The sequence below is a fragment of the Corylus avellana genome, chromosome 7, assembly GCF_965113065.1.
Source record: "Corylus avellana chromosome 7, dhCorAvel1.hap1.2, whole genome shotgun sequence".
Classification (NCBI taxonomy): domain Eukaryota; kingdom Viridiplantae; phylum Streptophyta; class Magnoliopsida; order Fagales; family Betulaceae; genus Corylus; species Corylus avellana.
In genome coordinates, this window is record NC_142496.1 from 5,335,154 (window position 1) to 5,354,611 (window position 19,458).

General features: G+C 34.7%; 2 protein-coding genes across 2 annotated transcripts; both read left to right on the top strand.

Moving 5' to 3' along the window:
* The first annotated feature begins 2,618 nt into the window (after positions 1-2,618).
* Positions 2,619-4,267, top strand: LOC132185603 (protein ATAF2-like). The gene has a single exon (XM_059599359.2). It carries the CDS (start codon positions 3,229-3,231, stop codon positions 4,099-4,101), a length of 873 nt encoding a protein of 290 aa, XP_059455342.2. The 5' UTR covers positions 2,619-3,228; the 3' UTR covers positions 4,102-4,267.
* Positions 4,268-13,590: 9,323 nt separating this feature from the next.
* On the top strand, positions 13,591-14,085 carry LOC132185403 (DUF4228 domain protein). Its single transcript, XM_059599181.2, has one exon. It carries the CDS (start codon positions 13,591-13,593, stop codon positions 14,083-14,085), a length of 495 nt encoding a protein of 164 aa, XP_059455164.2.
* Positions 14,086-19,458: the final 5,373 nt, after the last annotated feature.

A 19,458-nucleotide genomic window follows, 5' to 3' on the forward strand; every position in this document is an offset into this window, starting at 1 on the left:
GGTTTGATTTGATTTATGGGTTTCCAATTTTTGCTATTTTTTAAGCACAACTTGATGAGATTTCTGGGTTTCTTTGGTTTGATCAATTGAAAGTTTAAACAAATCTCTGATTCGGTTTGAAATCTTTGGTTTGATCGGTCTGGGTTTCTTTGATTTGAATGCTTTGTTGCTTGTTTGCCGTTTGGTGGTGCGAGCGAGAGAGAAAGAGAGGTGAGAGAGAGGGACGTGAGATGAGATCGAGGAGAGAGGAGAGAGAATATTTTTTTTTAATTTAATAATCCTTTGGATCGCTACAGTTGAACCCAAAACATGGGGTTCAACTGTAGCAGCTGATGGTTTAGGGAACCATATAGGGAATCTGCTGTGGGACATTTTTTGCGATTTTTTAGACATATTCCCTAAATTTAGGGAACAGACTCCCTTATAGGGAGTCTGCTGGGAATGCTCTTAGTCTCGGATCCGGCTTGCATCCACTATGCATGCAGTACCGTTTTCCATAGTTAAAAACTAAGTTTAAAAAGTTGATAATAAAAAAATATTAAAACTTAAAAATTATAAAACAAATAATAATTAAAAAGATAAAAATATTAAAAAATATCAAACCCCAGGCATCTTCCACTTTGGCCATGCCTCCTGCGCAGCTACGCTTCCTGCAACCCATCTATAGCAGGAGCACGCAGAGCAGCAGCGCCAGAGAGGATGGATGGTGCGAAATGTTTGCGGTGAACGGTGATGGTGACACGTGTTATTATAATGATTGTTAGAACGCTAGGAATTGATTTGGGAATATTTTGAGCGATTTCATTGGTTGGTACACCTCCGGCGCAGGTTAGTGTGTGGAGGAAGAAAGTGCTATGGTGTGCCTTAGGTGCTGTTTGGCTGGCGAGAAAATGATGAAACATATGGAATAAAAGTTGGGGTGAAAACTTGAGTGCTTTGTTAAAAGCGCTTTCTTCCTTCCTTCCTTCCTTTCCCCTGTTTTTAACTTTTTTGAGTTTCGAATTTGGGAGGCGCCTTAAGATTTTCAAAATAAATCTGGTATGACCTTTTCTTTTTTCTTTTCGTTTCCTTTTTTTTTTACCATGAAGCACAAGCTTCTTTGGATTGAAGAAGGTATGCTTCTGCTACATTCCACTTGCTAAAAGCATGTTTTTAAACGAAATTGCAAAAAGGGTCTAATTTGAAAGTGTGAAGAAATATGGTTTTAATGCAATTTTATCAAAAACTAAATTATGCATGCTGATTGCTGAACCAGAGTTTGAGAATTAGCTCGAGAATTTACAACCTTCACTGTGCATTGCTAAACCCATTTGTATATTAGAACAACTCACAATCCAAAAAATTGCTCATTCAAAGCTTTCCAGGGATAACGAGAGAACAATCAGAGCCTGAACATTTTGTTAGTTAGATACTAAACCCCTGATAAATTACTCAATTTAAATTTCAATTTTCAAAGAGTTCCAACTTTGATCAAAGAAGTTGATAGAGAGTTTTCTTGAATTTCAATTTAGCACCATCAAGAGTTGGGGAAACAGGACTAGCCTTGGGCAATCAGGGTTAAGCAAGCTCAATGCCAGAAAGCAAACCTGGAGGACAGTCATCCTAGGCAGGCAGTAAGGGCTTCAGTTACATTTAGCTGCACTGTGTTGCTGTGGAATTGAACACTGTACCTGATGTTTGGTAATTAATGGTAATTTAAATACCATGTAGATCCATGAAGATCACTTCTGTAGGAGGATGTGAATTATACTATTAGGGAGTTGGGTTTGTGTAATTGGTCAATTGATGGTTTTATTTTGATGTACTCACTACTCATTGAGGAGAGTTCTACTTTGATCTTGGCACTTGTCCTTTATTGTTCACTACATTACATGGGCACTGATAAATTAGTAAAATACTTGATTCCCCCACTCTGTTAATTCTTTGATGGCATAACATCCCAATATTTACTTGATACAAATTGCTTTTCTATATATGTGATGCTCTCCATTGAATATACATGGTACATCATTAAGTGGTAACCAGCATCTCTGAAGGTCTCATTACTTTCAACTTTGAAATCTTCTCCTTATACCAAATTCTAAAATCACCTTTTACTTTTGCTTATTTGCACTTTTGCAAATTCAATAAACAAATCAATCAGTTGAGTCTAAAAAATCCAATTATTTGAATTTGAAAATCTTATTTCTTAACCTGTATTGGATTCCAAATTTCATGTCTTGTGCAATTTAAATTATTTGCTCTATTCTAAGAGACTTTTAAGATTACACTATTTTTGGTTAGAGTGTTCACTTTCGCACTCCATTAGCAAGCCTGTGAATAATCGGAAATAGATTATTTTAGTTTGTAGTTTTAAGTGCAAGAATTTTGCTTTCTCTTTAGTAGCTAAGCTCCTTTGAGACGCTCGCCGGCTCGTGTATGTAGATGCTAGCATTTCTCTTATTATATCTATTCTTTGAAAAATGTAATTACCAAAAGAAAAAAAAAAATTTATAATTAAAATTTTATTTTGTAATATTTAACTCCATATATTAGAATGTAGGCTGTAGCTTATCATATTTTTTAAATAAAATAAAATTATATAATAGAATAAAATAAAAAAGGGAGGGGAAAGGTATTGGTCTAGAACTACTGAACTAGAAGAGTCCCATTTTAAATTTTAATTCTGCAATATCTGTACACCACCTTCTCTTTCCACAATCATCTTCCTTCCTTCCTTCCTTCTTCCCTTTGTAGACCATTCTTTTCACTCCGATCCCCCCCACCCCCAACGAAAAATGGCAGAAGGTGTTCGCTGAGGGAATCATTCGGAGTTTGACGTCGGAGGCTGTAGCGAAGCTCGGAGTGCCATGGCCATGGGGGTGTCAAAGATGAGCTCGAGGATGCGGAGGAGCTGCAGGCTGGAGGATTTCTCCGCTGAAGCCTGAATCTCTACGGCAAGAAATCATGGCGCGTGCTAAGCAAGCGAAAAAGGTGCGCGTCTTTTTTATGCTCTTAAAATGCTGCAGTTCCCCCATCAAAAAAAAAAAAAAATGCTGCAGTTCCGTTAATACGGCAAGTCGTTCCGCTCAAAATTTAAATTCAAGAACGGCAAGTCGTTGGTTCACCACCTTTAGCTAAGGCGGTGGACTTAAGTCGGTGGCACTGGCTTCTATATAAGGGCAATGGCTTCAAGAGGGAGTGAAACAGAGAGTGAAGAGGGAGTGAAACAGAGAGTTGCGGGTGTGAATGATGATGATGATGCCCGTGGGATTTCGTTTTGAGCCCACCGATGAAGAGCTGGTAGGCTTCTATTTGTTGAAAAAGGTTAGGGGAGAAGATATAGGTTGGGATGGCATCGGAGAGTTTGATATTTATGGTGAAAAGGATCCCTGGCAATTCTGTGGTGATCAGGAGAAGCTTTACGTTTTTACAAGGCTAAAACAACTCAGCAAAAATCGAGTGGCACGAACAGCGGGTTGCGGTGTTTGGCATGAGAATTCTGCCGACAAAATCTATGATGGTCAGGGTGATGTTATTGGGGTCAGGAAACTCTTCTGTTTCAAGGTGAAGAAACAGAAATCCAACTGGTTAATGCACGAGTTCTCATTAGTTGGGGAGGGAGAACGAGAACGGGCGACTGACTGGGTCCTGTGCACCATCCAAAAGAAAGAATCACGATCAAGAGTTGGCGTTAAAAGATGCTTTCAAGATCAGTCTTCTCCCACCGTCATCTCTGTTCAAACTCCATCTCCATTGCAAAATTCCATTAATACAGAGGAAGAAGAAGTGCTGCTACTTGAGGACGGATCCCAGCAGAGAAAGAAGATGCGCTGCTGCGATGTCGAATGTCAAGCCACTGGGACCCCATCATTAGAATGTCCATCTGAATTTGGAACGCCTGAGTCTGAATTGGAAACCCGTCTACCAGCTAGTGATAACTCTGACTCTGAGTTTAGTGTTTCATATGAATATTTGGAAACCTTGATGGGCTGTCAACTAGCCAGTAATGATGACTCTGCGTCTGAGTTTTATGCTTCATACGGTTATCTGCCGCCACCGCCTTCCCCTGTGGGTGGACATCTGCCGCTTGATGCATGGGTGGATTCTTGGGATCCTTAGTTTGCTACTTTACTTTCCTAGCACCTTGTGAATGATCAAAACAGAGAACCAAAACTCTGTTTTACTGTTGGTGTCAGTTAAGATAGGAAAAGATTGTAATTTTTTTTTTTGTTCAATTTTGTTGGAGCACATTGGTGTACTTGTTCCTTATTTTTGTTATGGGATATCCAATTTGTCAACTTTGCTGGAAACATCTCTTCTCTTGATTTTTTTTATAAAGAATGTCTTCTAACACAAATAACATGTCGTTTACACAAATAACACAAATATCTCTTCTCTTGATTTGTTATAAGTTAAAAATCGATGGGATTTCTATGGCTGTGGTTCCAATTGGTTCAAAGTTGATTATTGAGAACTTTGAGGTGCCATAATCCCAATAGATTCCGTGTTAAAATATGCCTATCAAATGGAAAAATGTTGATTTATAACATCTACACTTACCAAATAAGGTTCTGGCTCATAATAATGATAGAAAATTACTTGTTGCTGCTTGCAAATTGTAAGAATGTTGAGTTGTTATGACTAAACAAATGGCAACTCTATTCTGGTTTGGTTATCTGTGTATGGTTTTTCTGGTCAATTTTAGCCAACTGCTTTATCTGTTACTTCTAGTCCAGACAATTTCTTGTACTTTGTCTGTATCATATTCCCTAAAGCTAATTGAAGCAACAATCACTTATCTTACTGGATATTATACGTGGAGAGCATGCATACCTTGTGTATATATATATATATATTTTTTTTTTTTCTGTAGTGCCAAGAAAAAAACCTTGCTGCCTTCGAGATTGAAGTCAACAATAAGTTACCATTAGGATCTATTATCATTATCTTGATATATATATTGAATTGAATTCACTATCAAGAAAAAAACCTTTCAGTCTTTCTTATATTAAATTTTACAGTTTTATCCAAGTAGGATCTATTATCATTATCTGAAAATTGAGCACTTCAGGTTTTACGCAAGTATTGTGGATGGTAGCAAAGAGACTTGACGCATGATTTTTATATGAGGATTGGTTTCTTGAATCTGACGGTGGCCAGCAGGAATCTAGTCGATGGAGTGGACAATTAAATGAGATGGTGATGCACGGAGGGTTTGGTTGAGAACAAAGTTGAAACCAGAGAGCTACTATCCTTGAGTGCATATTTTAACCTTGGTCTTCTTCTGGTGTTTTTCATGTGGGATTTCGTGTGTTGGAAGTGGGTAGACTAATTTGTTTTTATCATCCAATTGTGCTTCTCCTCTTGAATTTTCATGCAAGCTTGATTCCAATGAGCTCTAGCAGAAATGGCATTCTCCTCCCTCCATAAGAATGGGATGGAGCTGAGGTTATAGGTTGAACACTCACAACATGCGTATGTAAATTATCAATAATAGTTTTAAAAAAGAAAACATCATCATGCAAGCTTGATGTTAATTATATATATGCTATGCCAAGTTGCTTTGACATGGTAAATTTACTGTTTCACTTTGGAATCACAAACAATATATCAGAATATTCTTTCCCATAATTCTGATTAAACATTTCTGTATCTATCAACGCAGGAGCATGCGATTAAGATATGACTTGTCAATTTAATTAGCACTAAATTTCTGCATTTTTGCCGGCATTATGAATTATAGTCTAATTCAGAGCACGCATTATGTTTGTAACTATACATAAAATTCCTAAGCAAGTAGCGCACTATTCTTATGCATATTGAACCTTATTTCTATTTGGGAGATGCAATCCATGAGATGTTCTCCTTAATCTAAATTCTAAAATCACCTTGCACTTTTACTTGTTTGCACTTTTGCAAATTCAACAAACAATCAATCAGTTGAGTCTGAAGAACCCAATTATTTGAATTTGAAAATCTTACTCTGTAACCTGTATTGGATTCCAAATTTCATGTCCTGTGCAGTTGAGATTATTTGTTCTATTCTAAGAGACTGTTTAAGATTGCACTATTTTTGTTGGAGTGTTCATTTTTGCACTCCATTGGCAAGTCTCTGAATAATCAGACATAGTTTTGGTTGTTCTTTTTTTTGTCATCATTTGTGGCCATTACTACCCACAGGTGACTATTCTGACTAAACCAAGGCTTATGTTTTCAATTCTTTTTTCAACTCCAAAAATTTATGTGATTTGCTCATGTATTGTTTGGTTCAAGTTGTTGTAAGGGTGATTAGATTCCATTATGGTAACCTGACTTTTTCAGTAAATCCTTATGGTGGCATGAACTCATCTTTTTTTGGTTTCCTTTCTCTTGGTAGCATTCTTCTTTAAGGAAAATGAGTAGACAAAAAGGTCAATCATAAGTGATACTTCAGTGCACAGTGCTGCACAGATGGTGGAAGTAAAGAAGGTAAAATAGGATCAATTAACCAAATTATTTGTTGTTTGTTTCAAGAAATTGATTCTAGTAAAGATAGCTCTAAATACCAAGTGTTTCTGCAGCAATGAACTTGAATTCTACTTTGTAGTTTTAAGAGTAAGAATTTTGCTTTCTCTTTAGTAGCTAAGCTCATTTGGTTGATTCATATGCCTGAGAAAATGGTTCATTGAAATGAAAGTAGTATTTGAAAGTTACATTGTTTGATGGCATGTTTTGTGGCCTTCTAATCTGCCATATATCTTCCTCAATAATCAAAATATATAGGCACTGTAATGTTGCTCCCTTTCACTTTCAACATGAAAGCTGCCTTTTTATTTTCATTGGGATATTTTTCAAAATTGAACGTCACCAACTATATACTAATCGAATTGTAAATGGTATCTACTCCATCTTTGACCCAGTAAAAATGGGTAGGTTTTGAAAATGCATGGCAACATTCAAACAGGAGTGCCTATATATTACTTGTTATATTCGCAAGTCTCCTACACAAGGCAATTAACATGGGGTTGGAGGTCAAGAGACGCTTCCTCCATGGGTTTCTTCTGCTTGCTACCCTGTTCCTTGCATGGAGCTTGTTCGTCACCGGTAAGAGGCGCACCTTTTTTCTCTCTAAATTTTGTTATATTGTTTGACATGCATATATGTATAGGCTATTGCTTCACATTTTGTGTTGTTTACTTGTTTATTTATCAGCTTTTAGCACTCGCTTTTTTCTTGTATGAAACTGTTTGTGGTAATTACTCTACCCTGAGAATGTGAGAAAATGGAGAAGTTAGTTCATTCAAGGGATGCGGAAGGATTGTGTAATTTGTGTGGACCTGTTGCCGTAAAACAGAGGAAAGGCCAACCTTTGCTCTTGGCAAAACTAGTGCAGCAATGACCACCTGGACCGCCACCGCCACCTCCTATGCTGCCCACAGGGCCAATCCCCTAAGGCATTCCATGTATTAGACATCTCTTGATGTGGGGTGAATGCCATCAATAGCTAAATATCCAAATCAAAATAGTATTTAATCTAAATGTTAGTTCATCATCAACCAACCATTGAATACTGTATTTGTATTTGTTTTGTTGTTTGCGGTTCCAGTCACCCTGTTTATTGTGGTTTTATCTTGTTGTAGAGACTTTTGTATCTAGAGTTTGTTACTCCTTGACAACATATTTCATTTTGTTTCGGACATGCCTCCCTGTCCTCAACTTCTTCCTGATGGTTGTTGTAGTTGTTACCTAGCATAGGTTCAAGTAGGGTTAAAATATCTTTCGAGGGTCATGCCCCTGCATGCACCCCCTTTATTGGGGCTCGGGTAAGATTGAAGGATCTGGCAACAGTCATGCTCCTGCCCGTGTCCTTTCTTTTGTGCCTATATCGCTTTATGCAACAATTTATTTTTGGCTTTTGTTCAAGATATAGAGGATCGGGTAGTTTATAGTTCCTTTGAAATCATTTATGAATCCATTTCTTGTTTTCTACTTTTAGTTCCAACACTTACTATTTTTTGGCGGGAAGGGGGGGCTTTATTTAAATGCCTCATTTATGTAAAGTGTATATTATTCTCACATTCATTTTTAAAAGTAGTTGTAAAAGTCACTTATTTAGAGACAAATATCAATTTAATAGATTAATTTTATTTTTTTTTTAAAAAAATCAAATCTAATGAAGGAATTTTATTAATACTTAATTAGTACTTAGACTAAAAAGGCACAGCTAGTTCTAACACTACCAACCCTTTAACTTCCTCCCACTTTAACTAATTTTAGTACTACTATGTTAATTTGAGCATACCCTAATGCAACTTACAAACATTTAAGCAAGAACCTTTTTTAAAAAGCTGTAAATTTGGAACTTTTCGGTCAGCCTGCCAGGAAAAAGCTTTTGGGTATCGAATCGGATCAATTTCCACCTCTACTAGGTTTAGCCGTTTAGGGCTTTTGTTGTATATGAGGGCCTTTGACCAAATTGTTTAGTACGTCCAGCTATTGATTATTGACATTTGTATGGGCCATAATATAAGAAATTATATTTTACAAGAATTTTCAAATTCTTTGGGGCTGCCAAGGACCCTTAAACATATAAGGCACATGTGCGCGCTCACACACATTAGCTTACGAGTCAAGCCAAACTTATACAAGTTGTGTTCACGTTATTAATCAAGTTGAGCCTGGTTTATAAAAGCATATCTCATTTAATAATCAAAATTAATTTTGTGTCCACAATTGGCTCAATTATTAAATACACCGAGTTTGAGTATAAACGAGTCAAGCCGAACTTATACGAGTTATGTTTACATTATTAACCGAGTCGAGCCAAGTTTATACAAGCATATTTCATTTAATAATGAAGCACAATTTTGTGTCCATAATTGGCTCAATTATTAAATACACTAAGTTCGAGTCAAGTCTTTCTTACTTAAATCTAAGCATGTTCGCGATCGACTCTATTCGTCTTTAACTCCACTAATTGTAATCACATTTACGGCACTCAACTGAGAACCCATACGTTGAGTTGAAAGACCCCAATATTGAGTAAAGAGAAACTGTAGTTTGAAAGTACAATTTCTGAAAAAGTGCCAACATTATTATCACATCTGCTGAAGCCTTCCTCCAAAGGACTCATTATAAAGCCAATTCATGCATTATATAAGAATTTAAATAGCTTTCAGTCTTTAAATTTTGAAGTTTTAATTTATATCTTTATTTGGTCTGAGCTCTACATACTCGGCCTGGAATTTGGGAGAAATGGGAGACCAATATGGTAATATCTCTTCCAACTGAATCCCAGTTGCCTAAAAGTTTTTTTTATAAGTAATGTTGTATATATCAAGAAGTGTAAGGCGCCCTTAAGTACACATGAAAACCAACGTTAGCCCACAATATGACCCGGATAAGGGAGCCCTAAGCCCCAAAAAACCATAGGCCCACAAAACAGACTCATAAAACCCTAAAAAAGCCCTAAACTCGCAAGACGACAGTCCTAAACTCTCGTTGCTACTTTGCCTTTGCGACTTTGCCCCGACAAGAGCCCTACCTCGAGCCTCAATATTAATGGAGCATAAAATTAATATTCATAGTCCTGAGAAACCAATACACTTATGTTGATGAGCTGCCAAGTAACACATGTTCCCATTGCTCTTGTGGGCAGATGAACCACTCAAATTATGCATCCACAATCTCAGCCTGTTGTCCTGCAAATGGAGCACGTACAGTGGCCTATGCCAGACAAGAGAGACTAGAATCTGGCCGGAGATCTGGTACCCGAAGATGTTGACGACTTTGAGGCGGTGGAGGCAGGAAAGTCGCTGGGATTTGAGATTGAAAAGGCGGGAGAGGTCGGGGTGGCTGGTCAACCCCTTGGGCTCGGGGTCCCCGGCCACCCCCTTATCCTTCTTCTTGCACGTCCTCCGCAAGTCCGCAACAAATCGTTCCAAGACCTCCCCGCCTTCCTGTTCAGCGAATCCATGGGCACCGCCATGCTCATGTGCTTCCAATCGGAGCCCAACACGTGGATGGGGCTAATCTTCTCGACCCCGCTCTTCGTCATGCCGGAGAACATGATGCCCAGTAAGGTCCAGCTATTGGCAAGTCGGCCAAGGGCTCGGTCAAATGATCATTTTGATTTTTTTTTTTTTAAAAAAAAAAAAAAATTAATGGTTTTTGTTTTTTAATATTTTTATTTTTTTAATTATTAATTATTTAATATTTAATAAATTTTATATTAATTCTTAAAAATATTTTTTTATTACCCAAAATGGGTCGTTTTGGACTACCGCAATTGGAATCCAGATCCGAGTCCAACTGCTTGTTACTTTTTGTTTGAGGAATTCATTTCACATGGGGTGATGTTAAACATCACGCCGGGCGTGATGCACTCTTGGCTGATGTGATATTTTAAAATAATAAAATATAATATTTTCTTATTACAATTAAAAAAAAAAAAAAAAAAAAAAGCAACGGACGTGCATGACTGTTTATGCATGACAACGTGTTCTGTATCATCACCCACGTGAATCTGAGAAAGAATTTTTACTATTTCACCATTTTATATATAATGAGTGGACCAAAATGGGCTCACTTGACGGCGGATTTGTTGGGGGCAAAAGAAATATTTACAAAATAAAAACTTTTCCGCCGCCGGGATTTGAACCCGGAACTCTAGAATGAGATTCGCCAAAGTGCTGCAGCGGATATCATCTCATATCATATCTTCCCATATTAATTTACATATATATAATATATATAATATATATATATATAATGAACCTTGATTCTTGATATCAGAATTGCCATAGTGCTACACCTACGTTCTAAGCCTAGAGCATTTATATTGGGCTCAACAAAATGGTTAAAGATTTGTTGAGCTGTTATAATAGTGCTCATCAAATTGATTGAGATGCTATAGTGCTCCTTAAATTTTTGAGCTGCTACAGTAAATAAAACAAATGTAATTTTTAATTAAATATTTGTTGAGCCAGATGTTAATGTTTTTAACCTAAAAGCTGTTGATTCTAAACTATTTACCCAATTCCGACCTTGGAATTAACAATTTCCCAATCTTCAACTAACACAAATGGCACAAATAAACGCTATTTGCCACTCTCAGACCACCGAGACCAAAAGTGCATTTTTTGCCCCCAATTATTTCTAGCTGTAAAACCATTCAAGGTAAGAAAGTAATGGCATTTGACATATCAAGTTTGTTACCAACTCAATGAACTCATTACTCTCTTTGAGCTGTTATTCCTAGACATATTCTTTGACTTATAGACCAAGAAATTCATTTAAGAAGAAAAAAAGATAAAAGAAAAAAAAAAGAAGGTGATGGAAATTAATAAGCATTTGTTTGTGCTAATCATTTAGTTGTTGCATTAAAGATTCTTCATTCACAATCAAATTTTAATATTTCTCAGTGAGTTACACCAACCAGCTGCAAAAAGCATTTCAATTCAGCATGCCTTGGAGTTAAGCACATGCAACTAATTATCTAATCAATGAAATCTATTCCTCAACCCTACATTTTTTTTTTGTTCTGTTATATTTTTGTAAAGAGAACCCTCAATGAAACCCACAAAGTGTCTTAAAAACTTTTATCTTGGTTTGGTTGGCCAAGGGAGGAAAAACTGAAAGCTCAAAAGTATTATTGGACTCCAAAAGAAGGATTATATATATAAAGGTTAAGAACCCTTGAATTCTGATGTATATTTAATCATGTTCTAAAGATAAATAACCAAAAATATGTTGCAAAAAAACCGAAAACAGCATGAGCCATTTTGGCCATTGAACAAAATGGGGGAAACAAAATTGAAGTTTCCCTGTTTATTATATATACTACCTAACCCACAGAGAAGTTGGACGAAAAGTAGAGAGAATCAGTGGAGGTTTTGTATTTTATGATGAATTAGAAACTAGATTGGAATTAAAAAAGTAATCTAGTGTATGGAATATTTTGTAAGCTGGAAACCTAGAGCCTTCGACAATGACCACAAACCTAGCAAAGATTTTACAATGTACTACACCCCTTTATATATATATATAGAGAGAGAGAGAGAGAGAGAGAGAGAGAGAGAGAGAGAGAGTATTTCTCCAAATTATAAAATTTGTGATTCTAACATGCATTTATTAAAATATATGTGAGAACCACATGCTCTGTTCAAAATGCATGTAAAATTCACATTATCTAATGATAGATGTTAGTTTAATAGACGGGATAAGAGAAAATTTTTCCAATCCAATTCGGTGGACACTTTGTCTATATATATATATATATATGAGTAATGCTAAAAACTATATTTTTAATCTACTATTATCCTCCCTTGCTTACGTGACAATGTCAATAAGGCATTTGATTTTTGTTTTTTTCATTAATAATGGTTGATTGGTACTGTCACAACAACAAAGTATAATAATAGTTGGATAAAAATATGATTTTAAACATTATATAACTGATGTCTTAGTTCCAACTAACTTTTAGATTTTTGTTTTATTGTCTTAACAAAGAACGATCAATGATTGACTATGGCTGTTACATTAACCATTATAAAATAGTTGTGAGTATATATATATATATATAACATTACTCCTTATTCTTATTTTTTACTCTTTCTTTAGTTAGGATAGTTTATTAGGGTAGGGTAGGTGGCCCTCTGGTTGGAATAAAATCGAAGGAATCGCTTGTTACCATATCCAATCATGAGTTAGGTGGTGTCCTTAGTGAGAGCTCTGCCACATTTTCCAAACTCTCCATCCATGCCTCACCATGTGCTCACCCCAATAAACAACTTGGATATTCTAAAAAATAACCAACATACCTATTAAAAAAATAATAATAAAAAAAGACAAATGGGAAGTAGAGCACAACATGCAATGGAAGTCAAGTAATAAAACAAGTAACAGGTTGTGAATTTTTTATTTTTTATTTTTTTATCTCTAAGTAACAAAGCGGAACGTAGTACAGTAAACGGTATTTTGGAGTTTTCAAAAATATGTTTGCATGATTAGGATTTTCTTTTAAGTATATTATGTTGTAACTGTAAATCATTAATAGTGAAATATAGTCGCACTCACCTATAGACTTAGTGCACATTGCTGAACCACGTAAATCTGTCTCTTGATTTTCTTTTGCTCTTTTTCATTTTGTTTCTGTTTTATTCCTCATTGTTGTGTACGGTAACAACAAAATAGAGCGTAAAGTGAAGTGAACGTAGTATAATACGTGGTATTTTGGAGTTTTCAAAAATACATTTGAACAATTATGGTTTTCTGATAAGTATATATATTATGTTGTAACCGTAAATCATTGATAGTGAAATATAGTCGCACTCTCATGTAAACATAGGGCATATGTTACCGAACCACGTAAATCTGTCTCTTAATTTTCTTTTGCTCTTTTTCTTTTCATTTCTATATTATTCCTTATTGTTGTACACGGTAACAACAAAATCCACGCACCTACCTGCCAATAGGTGTAGTCGTCTGATCTCCTTAAATAATAACAGATAATCAGCAATGGCCCATCTCTCTCCCCCTCCTCTCAACCGCTTCCCTCTTTGGATCCATAAATTCATTGATATTCACATTTCCTTCACCTCTCTCTCTCTCTCTCTCTCACAAAAACACATGGGGAATGTGACATCTTGTGCTCCTTCCATAATCTCAAGTGGGGTGGTGAAAGTCTTATTCAGCAATGGAAGACTGGAAATCTACACGAGACCAGTAAAAGCAGCAGAACTCATGCTAGAGAACCCCGGCAAATTTGTGTGCGAATCCAGCAGCCTGAAAATAGGCCACCGGATTCACGGCCTTGTCGCCGACGAAGAGCTCGAGCGGCGGCAGTTCTACTTCCTCCTTCCCATGGAGATGCTCTACTCAGTGCTAACACTGGAGGAAATGAGCTCTCTTTCTTACAAGGCTTCAAAGGCTCTGAAGCATGCAAGTTTCAACAACTTGGGGAAGATCTTCCCTGTGCTCGGAGACTTTTGCATGTTTCCTCATTCTGAAGCCAAGACATCATCGGATAATAATGCTCCGGCGAGTGAGCAGGAACCAGTTCAGAGGTATTTAAGACAGCGATCATGGAAGCCTGCTTTAGAGACCATCGTTGAAACATCATAGCTAGCTGTATTTTGTTTCTTTTTCCTCTTTTTTTTCAAGGTTTTTTTTTTTTTTTTTTTTTTGGTGTTATTTTTTGAGATTATAATGACTAATAAAGTAATTAAAGAGGTTAATTAAAGTGAAAGCTGGCGGCCCATGCCCATCAGTCATATGCCAAAGAATTGATTTCATGATTTTTTGCTTCTCATGTGGACGAAAAGTTTGGTTTGGGTTTAGTTTCGGTTAGAATTTGACCCGTTTAAAATTCGAATTCATATGTAGTGCTAATGAAAAGTATAATACAATTCATAAAATAAATTAAAAAAGGAGATCCATGATTTATTTCTTCAACTATTTGTAGGTCCTTGGCCTGCTGGAATTACATAAAATTTTAGATAGTGATATTCAGTTGTAGATATTCTATATTTTATTAATAAATAATCAATTATCTTGAAAAGTTAAATTTATATAATAATAATAAAATAAAAAAATCTTTGAACCATCAATTTAACAAAGACGGAGCCTTTTGAAATGTCTCTCTTTTCTTTTTTTTTTCCTTTATTATTATTATTATTATTATTTTTTTATATATATGGAACTTCCATTGAATGAAATTTCATGAGCATAAAGCTATTACAATATAAAGTATATAACTCTGAAAAATCATAGCAAAAAACTATGAAGTTTACAAAGTTATAAAAATGACTTCAAGGTTCTGCTAACCCATATACAATTACATTCAAGGAATTGATCTGCTTCATGCAGACTAGATCTAGGACATATGTAATCCAAATACCAAAAAAAAAAAAAAATTGGAAACTAAAAATCCAGCCGTGAGAGTTAAGCCCCCACATTGATCTACTTCATCCTCAACCTGAAGGTTATGACAACAAATCCATCATCAACCCGAATGTTAGGACAAAAAAAAAAAAAAAAAAAAGAACAAAAACCCCACAAGCAGCAGCGGAGGAACACTGCATCGTAGATATCCTTTTGAAAGACACGCCTTGGCTGAAAAAGATGATCAGATCTAAGGTTGAAGAGACTAGATCTAGATCTAAATCTACAAACTAGATCTAATTTAACCCGCCAAAAATAGAAACTAGTGTGACCTAAATGAAGACACCGAGATAACATTATTTTGAAATGTCTCTTAGATCAAGTAGAAATGCAATATCCTAAAAGTTTATCCTACAATACTCATATGATAGTTTTATAAATATTTCTTATTCTTTTCGGGATAACATTATATAAGTAAATAAACATGGGAAGAAACTACATGAAATCCGCCGTAGCACTGTGGCAATTTCGGTTGGCGGAAAATTTTATGTTTTGTAAATGTTTGATTTTCTTATCGGACCAGTTCATTCGTAAAACAAGCCCACAAGTGGGCCTTAAAGATGTCCATCTTATTGCCCCAATCTCCTCCCTCAAAACAATATCTTCTCACAACTCACAAGAGAACGAGAGCCCATTGAATTATCTCTTTCCAATTATGCTGTGCCATTATTGTCATTTCACAAATGAATAATATAACGATCAAATTCTAAATATCCTATAATACATATTTATTATTCTTGTAAAGCGTCTCTTATTATAATATCATGACTAAGGGATCATCCCCCCATTTGAAAATAACTATGTTCTTACTCGTACAAATTAATGTTTTTCTAAAAAATGAAAGTTAATAGAAAAAATATTTCAATTAACCCATAACAAAACGACGTCGTTTTGCAGTTTCTGTCCAAACTGAAGGTTTTGACTAACGGAGTGGCCAAAATGCAATAGTTTGGTAGTTTGGGAGGTTACTTTATCACTTTTGGAACATTAGGGGGCTAAATCGAAAACAGCTGGTAGTTTGGGGGCTTTTTTATATTTTTTCCTAAAAATAATTATGTTCTTAGTAGTACACATGTTTTGCTAAAAATCTCAAGTTGATAGAAAAAATAGTTCAAAACCTTGAAATCCTCGTAAAAAGATTTTAATTAACCCAGACGTCACTTCAGTGAAAAAGTTCCAAAAGTCACAAATCTTAAAAAATACTTATTTAATTAAAATAACTTTAATAATAAATCAAATTTGGAGAATATATAATGACTAAGCCTTAATCATCGTTTTGATTATACATCAAAATAAAAAATGTTTCTAAAGTAGAAGAAAATTTATGGTTTGCAAATGTATTAGAAAACTTGTGCTAGTGATGATGGAGCTGCTTATTTTGATTCTCCTAATAGTGGAAGCTAATGACCTTGCCCATACCTCTTTCTATCCTTCTTCATCTCCCATCCATCTTCTTTATTTATATGAGCTCGATAAAGTTCAAAATATTGTCCTTGCACCTACATCTTTTTCTCCCTCTCCATTGCTCATCCTCTATCCTCACTCTTTTGAACTTGATGAAGTTCAAGAAACAATACACAAATGCATTGCAAATAAAATTAAAGTTTTTGAAGAAAGACTACAACTTGGCACCACTGCATTAAAATTTTGTATATGGTTTCGTCATCTTGATTGCTTTCTTGAACATCACCCAAAATATTCTATAAAGGCTAGAGGTTGTGTACATGATTGCCTTAACCACTCAAGTGATATAGGGTATTGTGTTAAAAAATGTTATGCAAACCATTTCAATGACTCAGATGTCCTTTAGAGTATTTAATGATTTATTAAATACTCTATATACTCTTTACCCTCTCTCTCTCTCTCTCTCTCTCTCTATTTGTTAGTCACCAAATGGATAGAGGCATGCCATAAGATGCCACAAGAACATGTTGTGGCATGTTTCTTTAAATGCATATCAATATTCTTATATACTGCAAAAGAAGACTTTTCAACTTGTATATGTTTTTAAGACATCAATAGAAGGTTTATTATGGATTATTTAATTTCATTCACTGCAAAATGTTGAACATGATTTCTTCATCAATCTAAAGGCATACTAAAAGTTGACATATATTCATATTTTTTAAAAAACTTATGGAGCATTTGATAAATAACTTCAATACCGTCAAACAAAACTTTCTCAATTCTCATTATGATAATCATTGATTATCACTCTTTTTTTTAGTTAACCAAAAAAGGTCATTATTATTTTTATTGATCTACTTTTCTATGATAAATATGTATAGATTGCCTAGTAAATTTAACAAACAAAGTAATTTTGTCGCATGTTAGTGAATTCCAATGACAAAAAGCATGAATATTGTGAATCACCTTGTATAAAGTTTTCAAAACTGAAATTTCAAAATAGTAACTATGGTAATAGAAGTCATTTCTTTGGTACTCCACTTCTTCTTTTTTTTTTTTTTTGTTCCTTTTATACTTTAAGTATAAACAAATAACTACAATATCATGATCTTTGTTTTCAAGAAAACCCTTGGTTTTACCTGACCTTTTTGTAAATGAAGTGTTATAAAATTCATTTTATTTCTACGTCTTCCAACACCATAGTCAATAAAAGATTATTTCAATTAATTGCTTTTAGTTTTTCGCTAGTTTGTCTTTGTCAAGATCTTCCTTGCTCCTCACCAACCTCAATTATAGTTCTTGGGGTATAACAATTTATCTCTTGGTTGTATACTCTAATTATAATTTAGCTTCTTGGTTTTTGATAATTGACACTAGACTTCCTTGCTATTCCATATTTAAAAAAAATAAATTAATTAATTAAAAAAAAATAGTTTTCTTGTTAGAGTAAATGCCATGAAGAATATGCGAGTCACATATCTTGTTATGCAAATCATATCATACAACATCCTTAACAATTTTGGGATTAGTATAGAGAATATTTCTCTTAAAGATATGCTACTAGATAATGAAACATTAGAAAATTAGAGATGGACCAGATGGTTGAAGTGGAAGATGAGATGATGATTACTTGAAGGCTTTGATTATTCAATAGCCATGCCTATGGGTATCACAAGCGTAATAAGCTTCTTTCTTCTTCTTTTTTTTTCTTCTTTTTTTTTTTTTTTTTGGTCATTGGTGCATTAAGAATAATTTTTATTTAATTAATCCTTCTAACTACTTGACTCGAAACATGTTTTTTTATGTGCTTTACTAGTCACTTTATTTATTAAGTTGCTTTCCACCCATAAAGCTTGTTATGGTTACGGATTCCTATGGAAGCTTCTTAGGAATGTGCGAGACAAAGACTTGCTAGATAGCAGTTCTCAACTGTCCACTTTTTCAAATAATATTCTTTTGCATTTTGAAATAATGATAATTAGGGACGTTATACTAAGGTTTTTGACAACATTGTCTTTTTGATTTTTTTGAGTTGGAGCATTTTGGATCGACAATTATTTAATTTGGGAGTTTAATTTTATATTGGATCTATTTATCTTGTTTTATGTTTGGAGATTTTAGAGCTACTGGTGATTATTGAGATCTATAACTATTAAATAATTAAGCTCTAAAACTATTAAATAATTTGTAACACTTCCAAAATTGAACTAATTAATTTGATCAATCTTGGAAGGGTTACTGGCAATTCCAAGAATAATTAACTAGAAACTCGCCAATGGTATCACCCATTAACCAAAATAGAGTAAAAATATGTGGAAAGTAAAAATACATGATTCGAAATTTCTATAATTGTAACTATCCATAAGTATCATCAATTATAGACCTAGAGTCTCTAGCAATATTCTAAATTCTAACCATACTTGATAATTTGAGATATTAGCTTGACGTCTTCATCCTAACGAAATTTCTTACTCTATAACCGGGAGACTTGCTAAACCACAAATAACTGCGTAAGTTCATGACTTAATAAGCAAATATTATAATCGAGTATACAATGAGCCTATAAGTGTCGATTTGTATCTTACAATAGTAAATGTGGGTTTTCACAAATATAACATGCATTGCCTTCGTGCCATTAGTTTATTTAAATGAAGTACGAGGCATAATTTCGGTATCAACCATCGATATTTTGATGCTGAGAAATCATGTTACATAAGTATATAGTCAGTTATAGTTATCTTTGATATGGTCTATCCAAGCCCTTAACCCCTTCTTGATAAGGTTGACATTGTCCCAAGGAACCTCTAAAACAATATTGGTGCCCCGAATATCATATGCATATCGTCCAGTCACTAGCAAGCCGACCGAGTTTGACCTTGGCATGCCTAATGATGTCCATTTATAGTAACCACTACTCAAACATGGTTGTGTCGATCACAAAAAAACTTTTGGATCCAAGGTCTAACATATTGTGACCATAAGGTTAAGCCCATATATAGTAAGCTCATTCCCATTATACCGCATGTACCGGTGTACCATGTCATACAATGCAAATATTGTTCATTTATTTAAACATTTATTTATCTTTATAAAAGCAATCGGATCATAACATATTATTGAAAAGAGTTTTTTTTTTTGATGAATAAG

What these genes read in the sequence shown, in the direction of transcription:
- LOC132185403 (XM_059599181.2), top strand. Translation starts at nt 13,591, where the DNA reads ATGGGGAATGTGACATCTTGTGCTCCTTCCATAATCTCAAGTGGGGTG.
- LOC132185603 (XM_059599359.2), top strand. Translation starts at nt 3,229, where the DNA reads ATGATGATGATGATGCCCGTGGGATTTCGTTTTGAGCCCACCGATGAA.